At 45.7% G+C, this 14,706-nt stretch overlaps 1 protein-coding gene across 5 annotated transcripts in view; it reads right to left on the bottom strand.

Moving 5' to 3' along the window:
* The window catches only part of Fmnl3 (formin like 3), an 84,256-nt gene extending 72,253 nt beyond the window's left edge, over positions 1-12,003 (bottom strand). For 3 of the 5 annotated variants that reach the window (XM_048364923.1, XM_048364922.1, XM_048364924.1), the window contains exon 1: positions 11,636-12,003. In XM_048364923.1, coding sequence (XP_048220880.1) covers positions 11,636-11,761 — 126 coding nt within the window. In that variant the 5' untranslated portion in view covers positions 11,762-12,003. The remainder of the gene's footprint in view (positions 1-11,635) is intronic. The other 2 variants (XM_048364921.1, XM_048364927.1) reach the window with 1 other exon arrangement.
* Positions 12,004-14,706: the final 2,703 nt, after the last annotated feature.

Below are 14,706 nucleotides of genomic sequence, written 5' to 3'. Positions count from 1 at the left end.
GGCTCAAAACTAAGACTTCCCAAGTAGATCCAAGAATAGGCCTAAAGCCCCTCGAAATACTATATGTGTACACATGTGCAGAGGGGGAGACTACATGTGTGCAAATATGCAGGGGGGGAGCTACAAGTTGGATTAGAGTTTCAAAGTGATTTGTTATCCAAAAGATATAGAAGCACTTCCAAAAAGATCTTGCAAATGGGGGAGGAGGGGTAAGGGCAGAGAAGGACCATGAAAGAAGGGTTGAGTCTGATCAAATTACCTTATATGCCCATGTGAACATGTCAAAATTAATCTCCTGTACAACTAATTGATGCTAATAAAAAAAAACCGTGTGTGTGTGTGTGTGTGTGATACCTTGCAAACATAATTCCAGCTTTAAAAAGCTTTTACACTAGCTTGAAGAACTAACCAAGGCATGGGTATATTATGCAAATCCCAAACTGCTTTGATGATTTTTAGGACAAAGTGCACAATACCAAAAGCATTAGGCACTAACCCTACAGACAGATAATTAAAAAAAAAATCTACCTTCTTCCTGAAGTATAATAGAAACCATAGAGAGAGCAAGAAGGCCTACAAGGAGAGGAATGTAGCTTAGTGGTAGAGTGCTTGCCTAACCTGCATGAAACCCTGGCTTCGATTCCTCAGCACAACATAAAGAGAAAAAAGCTGGAAGTAGAGCTGTGGCTGAAGTGGTAGAGCACTAGCCTTGAGCACAGAGAGGCTCAGGGACAGAGCCCAGGCCCTGAGTTCAAGCCCCAAGATCAAGAAAAGCCTACAAACTATGGCATTACCTTCACTTTTGCATCCACAGATAAATAAAAGCAACTCTTTCCAGGTACCAGTGGCTTATGCCTGTAATCCTGGTTACTCAGGAGACTGAGACCCAAAGATTTTGGTTCAAAGCTAGCTTGAGCAGGAAAGTCCATGAGGCTCTTATCTCCAATTACCTACCAAAAAAAGCTGGAAGTGAAGCTGTAGCTCAAGTGGTAGAGCACTAGCTTCGAGCGAAAAAGCTCAGGGACAGCACTTAGGCACTGAGTTCAAGCCCCAGGACAGGCAATCAATCTATCAATCAATGTAACTCTCTACAAGGACACTATGTTTTTTCTTTCTCATCCCCTAGACAGTTTCAATTGTAGGCCAGGTTGATCTGTACTTAAACTCCAGGTCTTCCTGTTTCGGCCTCCTAAGTGCTAGGACCAGAAGAGTGTTCTACCATGACACCTCATTGTGTAGGACTCTTACACTATGGTTGGTGTGATAACCCAAACAACTTTATTTGTTCCCTCAAATCCCTTACTGGGACAGTATCTCTCATTTGAAAACCACTTTAACTATGGGAACAGAGGTCATATGTATGTATCACCTTGTCTGTCTGTCTGTATATGTGTGTATTCTCACATATCCACATCTTTTTCACTATGTTGTCTCCTTCAACCTCAAGACTCTATGGAGTATCTTACCCACATTATAAAGAATGAAAGTGCCTCAGAAAAGTTAACAGGATTTTCCCAGTCTTTCAGCTAAAAAGAAGACTACAAACTGGATATGAACCTATGTCTCTGACTCCAAAACCAATAGTCTTTCTTTTCTTAAAATTAAACATTTTTCTTTATTGTCAAAGTGTGGTACAGAGTGGTCACAGACTCATATGTAAGGCATTGAGTACATTTCTTGTTCAACTTGTTACCTCCTCACTCATTTCCCCCTCCTCCCCCCTCCTCCTGACATTCTCCCCCCATATTGCTTTTGGAATGGTTTGTCTTTTTGTCCTTTGTCTCTCAATTTTGGTATTCCCTTTCCCTTCCCCAGTTCTAATGCCCATATAAACAGTATCCAGGGTATCTGGATGAGATATAGTAGTAGCTGGGGTACAACCACAGGAAGGGAATACAAGAGAAACCAAACTAAACAAAACAAATCGAACAAACAAACAGACAAGAAAAAAATAATAAAAAATTGCAAAAGGTACAGTTTCACATGGGATGATGATAATAGTTACAACAGTGGTATAACTCTTGTCTCCCTAATGTGGAGTTCATTTCACTTGGCATCATCTATTATAATAGTCTTTTTTTTTAAACCAAGTCAGAGCCAGCAAATCTTAACCCTGCTACTTCCTCACAGAACACAGTTTGTTTTGTTGGGGTTTTTTCATGGTTTCATTGGAAACTCTGAGGTAATCTACTGACTACCTACCTCTACAGCTCCCTGCAAGGGAAGGTGGTAAAAACAAAACAAAACAAAACAAAAAAACAGCAGAAACTGTGCTATAAACTAAGCAGTTCTTAAAACAGAGCAACCACCACTTAAAGTGCCCAAACCCCAGGCTCACACCCAACTCTTACTTAGAGTGACTGGATAACTGGAAAAAAATGTGATATTCTCCATTCTAGATCTAAGCAGAGATGAGCAAGTTGGGAAAGAAAAAAGCACCTACTGGGTATTTGGGACCAGTGACTAGACTGCCAGAGAAGTCCCAACCCTGCCATAACCCTGGTGAGGATAATAAGCTAAACAGATGAGGGAGGAGAAGAGGACAAGAACTGGACCATCACTTGTATACAACTGCCTAACCCCTTCCTCTATGAGCAAAACCTCCTATGTAAACAATTCTATTGGCCCTTCATAGCTTGGGACATTATTTAGAACACCTCTCAATGACCTCAAAGTATTTTAGAAACTAATAAAACTTTCAGATTAATGAAGTTGGGAGTACAAGAGACTGCCTATAAAAACAAATAAAAATCTCCAAGTGGAGCTGGGGATATGGCCTAGTGGCAGGAGTGCTTGCCTCGTATACATGAGGCCCTGGGTTCAATTCCCCAGCACCACAAATACAGAAAATGGCCAGAAGTGGCGCTGTGGCTCAAGTGGCAGAGTGCTAGCCTTGAGCAAAAAGAAGCCAGGGACAGTGCTCAGGCCCTGAGTCCAAGCCCCAGGAATGGCCAAAAAAAAAAAAAAATCTCCAAGTCCCTCTTACCTATTCAACATACAAACTCCCAATCTATACCTTTACTATGAGGTGAAGGAAGAAAGGGCTAAAGAATATGGAAAAGGGGCTGGGAATGTGGCTTAGTGGTAGTGTTTGCCTAGCATGCATGAAGCCCTGGGTTCAATTCCTCAGTATCAAATGAACAGAAAAAGCTCAAAGTGGTGCTGTGGCTCAAGTGATCTACTTTTTTTTTTTTTTTTTAAAGCAGTACTAGGGTTTGAACTCAAGAGCGTCACACTTGCTAGGATGGTTTCTATCACTTGAGCTACATCCCCCAAGCCCTGTAGCTTGAGTGATAGAGTGTTAGCCTTGAGCACAAAGAGGCTCATGGACAGAGGTCAGGCCCTGTGTTCAAGCCCCAGCAAAAAAATAAGAATGTGGAAAGTTGCAGATGAAGAGAAGTAAATGAGAGAGGAGAGAGAAAGAGAGAACCTAGAAGAGAAAGACTGTGAAAAGGAGAAGCAGAACCAGGCACTAGTGGGCCATGCCTGTGTATCTATTCAGGAGGCTGAAATCCAAGGATCATGGTTCAAAGCCAGCCCTGGTAAGAAAGCCCATGAGACTCTTATCTCCAATTAACAACAAAAATATAGAAGTGGAGCTGTGGTTCAAGTAGTAGAATGCTAGCCTTGAGCACAAAACCTCAGGGACAAACGCCAGACCCACAGTTCAAGCCCCAGGAGTAGCACAGAGAGAGAGAGAGAGAGAGAGAGAGAGAGAGAGAGACCTCAGTACCTTTCTTATTAAGGGACTCTCTCTCCTATGGAAGGAAAACATAATAAAAATAAAAGATTTAGCTTTGCCAAGAGGCAGGGATAGGAAGTGGAAACTCAGGGATTCTAGCTGTAGAGTGCAGCTCCAGCATGAAATCTCAAATCTCTTCTCTTCTTCACTGAAGACCACCTTAAAACCCTCAGTTTTCATCAGGAGCTCTTCAGAGGAGTCCTGAAGTACCCAGTGAGGAGCAGAAGACAGGGAGGTAATGTGACAACTGCACACTCTATTATCTTTAAAGGAAAAAAGTCCTTTCCCTTCTCTAAAGTCATTTCCAAACTGGAATGAACCCCTGGCCTTTCCTTGGCACAGCTACAGCTACAGCTCAGCTCAGCCTTTTGAGAAATGTTTCCCCAGAACAGAGGTGATCAGCCTGGCACACTAGATAACATACTGATGTCAGGCAACTGGTACTGCTATACCCCAGGCTCACTACAGTCAGCTCTGGAGTGAATATTTTGGTCTTGACCACAGAAATAGGCTCTGCCTAGCCTTCCTAGGCAACTCCAGGAACAGAGGAGGATCTGTGGTCATATTTCCTCTCCACCTTGGCTTCTTTTTTCACCTCACTGGAAATCAGTTATTTCCACCACAACCAGTTCCTGTTTCTCACCAGATGTAGCAGTTGTTTCCCCAGAGACAGAGTTACGAAGCATTATGACTACCACCTGGACTGCTCCAGCTGCAAAACACAGGCCCAACAAGTCCAGAGCCAAAGGGTTTTTCAGCCCAGATAAGGTAGCAGGAAGAAGAATGTTAAGCGACAGGAAGCAATTCCACAAACTCCACAGTGGACATACTAGTGTTCATCATTGTATTTTATGTGTGTGTGTGTATGCTATGCTAGTCTTGGGACTTGAAATCAGGGCCTGAGCACTGTCCCTGAATACTTTTGTTCAAGCCAAGCACTGTACCAACTGAGCTACAGCTCAATTTCTGGCTTTTGCTAGCTAACTGGGGATAAAGAGTTTCAAAGGCTTTCCTGCCCAGGCTAACTTTGAACTGCATTCTCAGATCTCTGCCTCCTGAATAGGTAGGATAATAGGCTTGAGCCACTGGTACTTGGCAATATTAGTATTTTATTCTTTTTTATTCTTTTTTTCAAAGTGATAGAGAGCTAGCCTTGAGCAAAAGAGCTAGGACAGCACCTAGGCTCAAGCCCCATGACCAACCAAAAGAAAAGTGGGGGGAGCAATATAGTAAAGGAATAAAATACTACATTATGGAGTACTATGTAGCCATAAATACTCATGATACTGAAGAACAATCAGACAAATGAGAAAAATGCTTACAATTGTAAAGAGAGGCTGGATGGTGACTGCTCACACCTGTAATCCTGAGGATTGGGTTCAAAGCCAGCCAGCCTAGGAAAGTCTGTGAGATTCATCTCCAATTAACCATCAAAAAGTCAGAAGTGGAGTTGTGGCTCAAGAGGGAGAGACTTGAGCAAAAAAGTTCAGGAACAGCATCCAATCCCTAAGTTGAAGCCCAAAACACGCGCGCACACACACGCACACACACACACACACACACACACACACAATTCAGTTTCCAAAACTGTCAAATAAATTTGTATTATTTCCATAATGAGAAGAAAAGAAATAGTATCAATACTCTTCCCTCTCTTTGAGGACATTCACATTTTTTTCCAAGAGACCATTTAGAAATATGGTAGTTAGAATCTCCAAAATAATTTATGCCCTTCAATCTCATCTCACATGTGCAGTTTTAGATTCATATTCTAAGGAAAACTCTAAATATTAAAAAGATTTTGTTGGGCTGGGGATATGGCCCAGTGGCAAGAGTGCTTGTCTCGTATACATGAAGCCCTGAGTTCAATTCCCGAGCACCATGTAAACATATAGTAAACAGCCAGAAGCGGTGCTGTGGCTCAAGTGGCAGAGTGCTAGCCTTGAGCAAAAAGAAGCCAGGGACAGTGCTCAGGCCCTGAGTCCAAGGCCCAGGACTGGCAAAATAAATAGATAGATAAATAAAATGATTTTGTTCACCAAGATGTTCATCACAGCATTGTTTATGACCGCAAACAGAAGCAAACAAGCTAATGTCCAATTGTAAGAGTAAAGTTGAACAAGCAATGGTACATTCATTTTAAAAGGTTTACGATTATTAGCATAAGAAAAATAATAAACACAAAAAAGGCAAAAAGTGGATAAAATTATATGTACGGACTATGAAATTGCATATAACTACAGAGAAAAAAAACATGAAGTTTGTTTTGTCGACCCCTTCCCCCCACCCCCAGTCCTGGGGCTTGAACTCAGGGCCTGAGCACTGTCCCTGGCTTCTTTTTGCTCGAGGCTAGCACTCTACCACTTGAGCCACAGAGCCACTTCTGGCCTTTTCTATACATGTGGTACTGAGGAATTGAACCCAGGATTTCATGTATGCCAGGCAAGCTCTACCACTAGGCCATATTCCTAGTCCCACATGAAAAGTTTTAAAGTAGGGGCTGGGGATATGGCCTAGTGGCAAGACTGCTTGCCTCGTATACATGAGGCCCTAGGTTCGATTCTCCAGCACCACATATACAGAAAATGGCCAGAAGTGGCGCTGTGGCTCAAGTGGCAGAGTGCTAGCCTTGAGCAAGAAGAAGCCAGGGACAGTGCTCAGGCCCTGAGTCCAAGCCCCAGGACTGGCCCAAAAAAAAAAAGTTTTAAAGTATATTGGCTACATTTGGTAAAGTAGAGAAAATTTTATTGCTTTCTGTGTTTAAATCTTCAATCTCTTGTTTGTGAATTGTTTCATATTTTCTTTTTTTCCCCCGTGCATGCGTGTGTGTGTGTGTGTGTGTGTTGTGTTATGTGTACACTAGGGCTTGAATTCAGAGCCTGGGCACTGTCCTTCAGCTTTTAAGACTGGCACTCTACCCCTTGAGACAATGCTCCACTTCTGGCTTTTTGGTGGTCAATTGGAGATAGTTTCAAAGACTTTTCTGCCTGGGCTGGCTCTGAACTGTGATCCTCAGATCTCAGCCACTTGAATATTTATGATTATAGGTATGAGCCATCAGCACTTGGTTGTCTTGTATTTTCTTTTTTTGGTTTTTTTTGTTGGTGGTGTTTTGGGGTTTTGTGGGGTTTTTTTGGGGGGGGTGGGGGGAGGCCCGTCCTGGGGGCTTGGGACTCAGGGCCTGAACACTGTCCCTGGCTTCTTTTTGCTCAAGGCTAGCGCTCTACCTCGAGTCACAGTGCCACTTCTGGCTTTTTCTGTTTATGTGGTGCTGAGGAATCAAATCCAGGGCTTCATGCATGCTAGGCAAGCACTCTACTGAGCACATTCTCAGCTCATCTTATATTTTCTTTAGAAAATGAGTATTACATTAAAAGAGAAGGGAAGAGGGAGCCAAATCTCTTTCGAGATGAAAGCATTCCCAAATGACAAAAAAAATCCACTCCATTCTATCCCTATATACACTTTCCCTCCTCTGACTAAGGCTCAATTACTTGAAAGTCTGTGGTCTAGGGTCTTCTCAGTGGAGTCTCTGAACAAGATGGTTCCTCTGACCAGTGGTTTTCAAGGGCTCTTTCCCTCCCCCAAGATCTATTCCAGCCTGAACTAATTCACCACAATCCTAGGGCTAGGGGGAAAAAAAATTCACCATAGCAATTTGGAACCTGATATTTAGTCCAAGTTTTTCCCAGCCCCTTTCTGTGTCAAAGGAAGCTCCTCAAAGCCTCTCAGACAACTAGCACCCAGGCCAGCTAAGCCACTGCACTTATGGCAAGGCCCAACTTGTCAGTCATCACCAGAGAAATGTGAGGAGGGGCTGCAACAGGGACAATGCTGTCACACAGCCCCATCCTCTTGTCTGAGAACCTCCTCCTAAGTGACAATCAGGGCATTTTCTCACATACCACCTTTTAGAATCAATTTCAAATAAATTAAGGTAGCACACCAAAGGCTGCTATCCTTCCAAAGCCCTTAAAGACCTCTACTACCCTTGTTTACCTAAGGAAAGTCAAGCACTAGCCAGAATATAAGCTTTTACACAACTGAGCTTGGGTTTAACCTAGCCTGGACCAAGACACTGGGTTTTATCAGAATAAACACTGTCTTTCATTCTAGTACTAACAAAGTAGAACTCCAATAAACTCCAACTGTCTCAATACTTAATAAAATGGGAGTTGCCATTCAGACAGGGAGGCAAAGAAGGATCCTGAAAGTATAATCACATAACAATCTCACCATCTTTATTTTACATCAGGGTACATCTAAAAACTAAGCTGGAACCTCTGCTGCCACCAGGAATAAGATGAGTATCCCTGCATATTTATGATCCGTTTACAGCACTACTAGTGGAAGCCCTGGTTTAAGGCACTGGGCTAGGCTGAGTCCTGTGCACAATATACTGAACAAATCACCTATGGCCTCAGGCCTCAAGCTTTCCAATCTCTGCTTACAAGTCCTGGGTCAGATCATGTGTCTATACCACAATGCCTGGAGCCTGTGGTCTTGACTCAGCACTGATACAACTTCCCCAGCCAGGGTGTTTTGCAGGGGGCTTTCCATAGATCACTAGGGCAGGGGATGCTTTCTATCTAACAGCAGCAGGCATCTCTTGAGATTTGAGGATCTATACCATGGGTAACTAGTTTCATCAGGTTTCTATATCTAAAACCCCTTTTGGAAAATAAAAGTGATCTCAGACCTGAGTCACTGCTGAGATACAAACTTCAAAATTACCATTTACTAAATGCTAAATATCATTAAATCCACACAATAATCTCAAGTGACAATTGTATATGTGCACACTTGTGTGTGTCTGCCAATCCTGGCGCTTGAACTCATGGCCTGGTGCTGTGTCCCTTAGCTTTTTTGCTCAAGGCAAATGCTCTACCACATGAGTCACAGCTCCACTTCTTGCCTTTTTAGTAGCTAATGAAGAGTCTCGTGGGCCTTCATGCCCAGGCTGGCTTCAAACCCCTGAGATCCTCAGATCTCAACCTCCTGAGTAGTTAGTATTATAAGCGTGAGCCACTAGTGCTTGGTGACAAATGTTTTTATCATTCCTATTTACAAGAGAAAAGTAGAACTCTAATGGTTTAACTAGTAACTTGTTTAAGATGAAATACTTTTCAAGTCCAAGATGGGGACTTGAACTTAGTACCTGACACTTCTGCTCATTGGCTAGCACTCTACCAACTGAGCCATGCCACCAACCCCTCAAATGCTTTACTAAGGGGAAACTGTGGAGGCAGTATTTGAATCCAAATTGGCTTAACAGTTCTGCTTAACTAGGACACTAGTATATTACTGCAACACCCACCTCCCAAAAGTATTTGCAGAAACCCAACCAATTACAGCTGGCAAATTGAGAAAGAAAAAGATACGAAAAATGCAGCTTGTCTGTTTATTATCAAGAAAAGGAGCTACTACACTGAGTACCTACTGGGTGCCAAGTGTATTATATACAAGTAGTTCTCACAATCTTGTCAGAGTAAGAATTATTGGCCCCATTTTACAGGTGAAAAAAATAGACTCAAAAAAGACAGCTGCTAAGACAAGAGTCCTTGCTTTTGCTTCTGACTGCTCAAGAAACACCTCAAGCCTGTCAATAGATCAAACACCTAACTCACCATGTTTTCCCAAAGGATGGTAGAAAGGGTACCTAGAAAGGGTACCTCTCAGAAGTTGTAGAAAGAAACATCTTTAAGGGATCTCAGAGAAGAGTTCAAGTCCCCATGAAAACATGATTTTTCTGTTCAAAAACTGAGGTTAAATCGGGCCAACCAGTGGCTCATGCCTGTAATCCTCGCTGCTCAGGAGGCTGAGATCTGAGGATCATAGTTCGAAGCCAGCCAGGGCAGAAAAGCCTGTGAGACTCTTAGCTCCAATTAACCAGCAAAATGGCTCCCAGGGACAGAGCCCAGGCCCAGAGTTCAAGCTCTAGGACCAGAAAAAAAAAATTAGGTTAAATCCCTTCCTTTCCTGATTCAACTAGCCCTAGCTTGCCTGGTTCTGTTCCAACCCTCAATCAGCAGCACTCAGGGATACAAATAAAAAACCAAAACAAAAGCATGAGGAAACAAATCAAAACTTTATACAGAAGGATTGCAAGTGGGTGGTCCAGTCCCCTGCTTGACCTGAGAATCTCTGGGCACTATGGTTAGTAACTACCACACCAAGTACATTTTGTGAATATCCATTCATCAATTTGCTAAACAAACCAACAGAGCTCTAAAGAAGATATGGTGGACTCTGGTTCTGAGTTCTAACAAAAGCCTGGCTGTCCTGACTTCAGGAAGCCTCCCATCTAATCTATCTCAGACCATTCCTTTCTCTCTCATGTTATAGCTAACTGGTATAAGCTTGCTGGGGGTTTCCACACCACCAATGGAGTGCAGATTCCCTCCTACTCTCTCCCCCAACAGTGGAGCTCTTGTTCTCAAGGGCACGAAGTCCCAGTCTCTCCTCAGCTTCTGAGATGGTCACAGAACATTAGTAATCACTGACTCACACCATCCCTCAGATGAGGCTGGAGGAAACACAGAGGACCACAGGATGTGTGGTCCAGATCCCTTTGGCCCTTTTCAAAGCTGGCAGGCAGAGAGGTGCCAGTGACACGGTTTCCCCTTGGAACATCTTCTTGGAACGTGGTGGACCCTCTCTGAGTTGGCTCTGATGCCAGTGGGCTGATGTCAGGCTCTCCACTATGGGAGAGGCTAGGATCTCTAGACAGCTCCACTGCTGCCAACAGATCTAATCTCCCTCTTCCAAGGCAGATGAAATCCAATAAGGCTGCTAAGTCTACAACTTATCCCTCCTCACAGGCAAAGGCAGCCCTCCAGGCCATACCAACAATAATGCCAGAATTATTACTGCTTCTTAAGCGTTCTTTGGGAAACTGAGAACTATTTCTCCACGTTTCTTAAAGATTTATTTCTGTTCACCAAAGTTTTTTCTCCAAAACTTGATGTTTGCAGTTTCAACAGATACTCCAGCTCATGACCAGCTCATAACCACTGACTTTAACTTCCAATTCCCACAGCAAAGGAGAATTCCCAAAGTCAGTTATAAAATCCCATCAAGACCATTTTGGAGCTTACAGAAAGACTACAAAGAAACACAGGCAAACAACAGGCAAAGCAACACAAACTAGTCAGTAGAGCTTAACATGAAAAAAGGGAGGGGAGAGGAGGGATGGTCTGTGTATTGTTTCAATTGGGAAAAAAATGGTGAAATAGCTTATCCACATGTTCAGCCTTTTAGGCAAATCCACTATAACTTAACAGGATGCCTGCAGGCCGTTCTGAAAATAAGTAGAATGGCATCACTCTTTATTCCACCCCCTACCAAGTGCTGCCAACCCCCCTCCCCGTTCTCCTGCTTCCCCCCCACCCCCAAACATCTGGTCTGGGCTGGGCGCGGGACCCACTCACTCCCTGGGAAGCCTCCATGTTAACAGAGGAAAGAAGCCAGACTGGAGAGGCTACAGAGCGAACCGGCCTTCGGCTTCTGAATGCGTCCCACCAGCAAGAATCGGGAATAGAATTCTCGGCCCCGGGAGACAGCCGGGGGAGGGGCAGGGGGGAGCCGGGAGAAACGAAGAGGGCAGAGGGAGGAGGGAAGTCTGGATACTGGGGTGGTCCGGGATTGGGGAGTTGTTTCTCCTAAACGCTCCACAGTTCGTTCAGGCGTGGTCCCTGGGTCCCCGACGGGGCTGTCCCGGGCGGCCAGCCGCTGCCCAGAAGGTCCCCGGGAAAAGGGATTGGGGGTCGGGGTCTGTCGGGGGCCCCGGCTGGAGGGGTGGGCGGGACGAGGCCCAGCACAAAAGTCCCACCCGGGAAGTGAGGGGCTAGGGGGACGGCGGGAGGCTGGGGAGAGGCCGGGCTCAGTTCTTACCAGCACCAGGGCGAACCTCTCCTCCAGCTCACAGGGCTCCGGCATCGGCATCTTGCCGGGCGGCAGCAGCAGCGGGACGGAGGGCGGCTCGCCCGGGCCCCCCTCGGCACTCTCCAGGTTGCCCATCGCGGCGGGGGCCCCTCGGGGGGGCCTCAGCCCCCCACTTCCACGCGCGGGAGGGGGCCTCGGGCTCGGCGGGCTGGACCTGGCTCCTCCCTCGACGCCGACTTTTCCAGTCCTGACTGCGCTGCCCCTTCGGGGGGCGCCGGGATCCCCTCGAGAGTCCCACGGGCGGCAGCGCGCGGGCAGGGCGGAGGCAGCACGGCAGACAGCGGCACCGCGGCGTCGGGGACAACGGCGACCGGCTCTGGCTCCCAACCGCTGCCTCGCAGCCCCCGGCGCGCCGCCCCGGCGCGGTCCCTCCCCGCCCCCCCACCCCCCGCTCTCACTTCCCCCTCCCTTCCCCCCTGCCTCGCTTCCTCCCACCCACTCCCCGCCGGGACGCAGGCTGTCCCGCTAGCGAGCGCCGACTGCAGCCCGCGAGACGCGCGCCTGGTTCGTGCAAGCCACGCCCTCCACCTACGGGCTTCCTGAGCGCCCCGCCCCATCCGCCTTCGATTGACAGCGGCGACTGCCAATCACAGAACCTCCCGCCCTCGTCGACCTCGTGCCTAGAGCCGAGCGCGCCCTGGCGGTCCCAGTGAACACCCAATTACCATTGTTGCTGGAGGGCCGGGAGGGAAAGGTGTGTGTGTGTGTGTGGTGTGTGTGCAAAAGGTGTGAAGCTACAGTCAGCAGAGAGCCCACATCTGTTAAGAGTAATTGTGAAAGCCAAGCATGCCTGTAAATCTCGGGAGGCTAAATCTGGAGGACTGAAGTTTGAAGCCAGTCCAGACAGAAAAGTCCAGAAGACTCCATCTCCATTATTCACATACATACATATATACATACACACACACACACACACACACACACAATATGCCAGACTGGAGTCGTGCCTCAAATGATAGAGCATCAGCCTTAAGCAAGAAAGTTGAGCAAGATTCGAGATCCTGAGTTCAAGCTCTGGTACAAGCACACACACGAAGAGTAATCACAGAAGGCTTTGTACGTGACCTTAAAGAAGTCATGTCACCTCTCTGAGCCTCTGTCTAATGGAGATAAAAATATCCATGTGGAAAATGTGGTTTAAATGATCATGTGACCTAATGTCTTTTGGGGGTGTGGCTCACAGAATGGGTTAGGCGAATCTGGGTTTAATTCCATCCTGGAAGCTCCTGGAGCCTTGGGTTCGCTATTTCTTCCCCAGATCTATTTCTTGAATGATACAGACTATAACTACCCACTCCCAAGGGTGCCTAGAGGGTTAGATTATGGAAAGTACTTGGCATAAATGGATACTCCTTTCTCCACCCACTATCTCCTGGTTCTCATAGAACTGAGGACTAGTGGTTTGCTGCCTCCCCCTAAGTACCCCCATGGTCAGTATGCATTGAATATTCCTGTGAGGGAGTGGGGATTGAGTGTACATCAAATGTCAAAACCTCATGTCCTTTACTCACTTTGGGCTCCCTGGGCTTGGCATTGGGAGTTGGACTGGGACTCCATTAAAAAAAAAAAAAAAAAAAAAAAAAAGCAGGGTCTGGGAATATGGCCTAGTGGTAAAGTACTCGAGTATACATGAAGCCCTGGGTTCGATTCCTCAGCACCACATATTTAGAAAAAGCCAGAAGTGGCACTGTGGCTCAAGAGGTAGAGTGCTATCCTTGAGCAAAAAGAAGCCAGGGACTCAGGCCCTGAGTTCAAGCCCCAGGACTGGAAAAAAATAAAATAAAAGCAATCATGAGGGAGATGTATTTGAACTGGCATCAAAGAATAAGGAAGACACTCCTCAAACAGATTAAAGCATTTAGGAAAGGACCTTATCAAAATTCAGAGGCCCATGTGGCTGGTATGAAAAAGAGGCAGGAGAACAATGTTCTGACTCACCTTCTGGTGGACCACCATTAATGTGGGGAGCATCTGTTTTTTCTGCCCAGTTGAGCTAGACTTTACCCCCATTCCAAAACCCAGACCTGCTTGGTTTCAGAGATTGTCACTTGACCTAAACACAGCCTATAAGATTTATTTCCAAGGCAGTAATAGGAATGATCAGAGAAGAGGTGTTCTTATTTGGGCTGCTAAATTGTTAGAATGGACACCTGCAGTTCTTACTAGCCTCTTGTCATTACTTATCATATCTCAAGCCTGCTGGAGAATGAAGCCTATGGGGAGTGGGGCAATTGAGAGAGAATCTCCCCTCCACCCCAGCCCCCCACAGACTAAAGTTTGAATCCAAGGCCTCACACTTGCTAGCAGATACTCTACAACTTGAGCCACAGTCCCAGTCCCTTTTGCTTTCACTTTTTTTTTAAATAGGGTCTCATGTTTCTGCCTGGCTGGCCTCAAATTACTATACCCTTACCTGAGGGCTAGGACTATTCCACCTCTGAGATAGTCACTAAACATTATAACTTTTTGCTCAGGATGGCTTTCAACCTCTCAATCTCTACCTACTAAGTAGCTATTATAAACATGAAACATACCTAGCTAGAAACAATTGTGACAAAATGCTAAGAAAAACCTCTGTCTAGGGCTGGGAATGTGGCTTAGTGGTAGAGTGCTTGCCTAGAGTGCATGAAGCCCTGGGTTCAATTCCTCAATACCAAGTAAACAGAAAAGGCCAGAAGTAGCTCTCGACTTGAAGTTATTATCTAGACATTTATTCCACAAATATTTATTCAAAAGTTAAACTGTTTAGTGGTTCATGACTGTAATCCTAACTACTCAGGAGGCTGAAATCATGGTCTGAAGACAGCCGAGATAGGTTTGAGACTCTTATCTCCAATTAACCACCCAAAAAAAGGCAGAAACTGCTCGAGTAGTAGAGTGCTGAGTGCTAGCCTTGAGCACAAAAAGCTCAGGGACAGTTCTCAAGCCCCGAGATCAAGCCCCAGGACCAGCACACACACACACACACACACACACACACACACACACACACACACAGAGCAGAGAGAGAGAGAGAGAGA

The sequence above is a fragment of the Perognathus longimembris genome, chromosome 1, assembly GCF_023159225.1.
Source record: "Perognathus longimembris pacificus isolate PPM17 chromosome 1, ASM2315922v1, whole genome shotgun sequence".
NCBI classification, from domain to species: Eukaryota; Metazoa; Chordata; class Mammalia; order Rodentia; family Heteromyidae; genus Perognathus; species Perognathus longimembris.
This window is presented reverse-complemented; position numbering and strand designations above follow the sequence as displayed.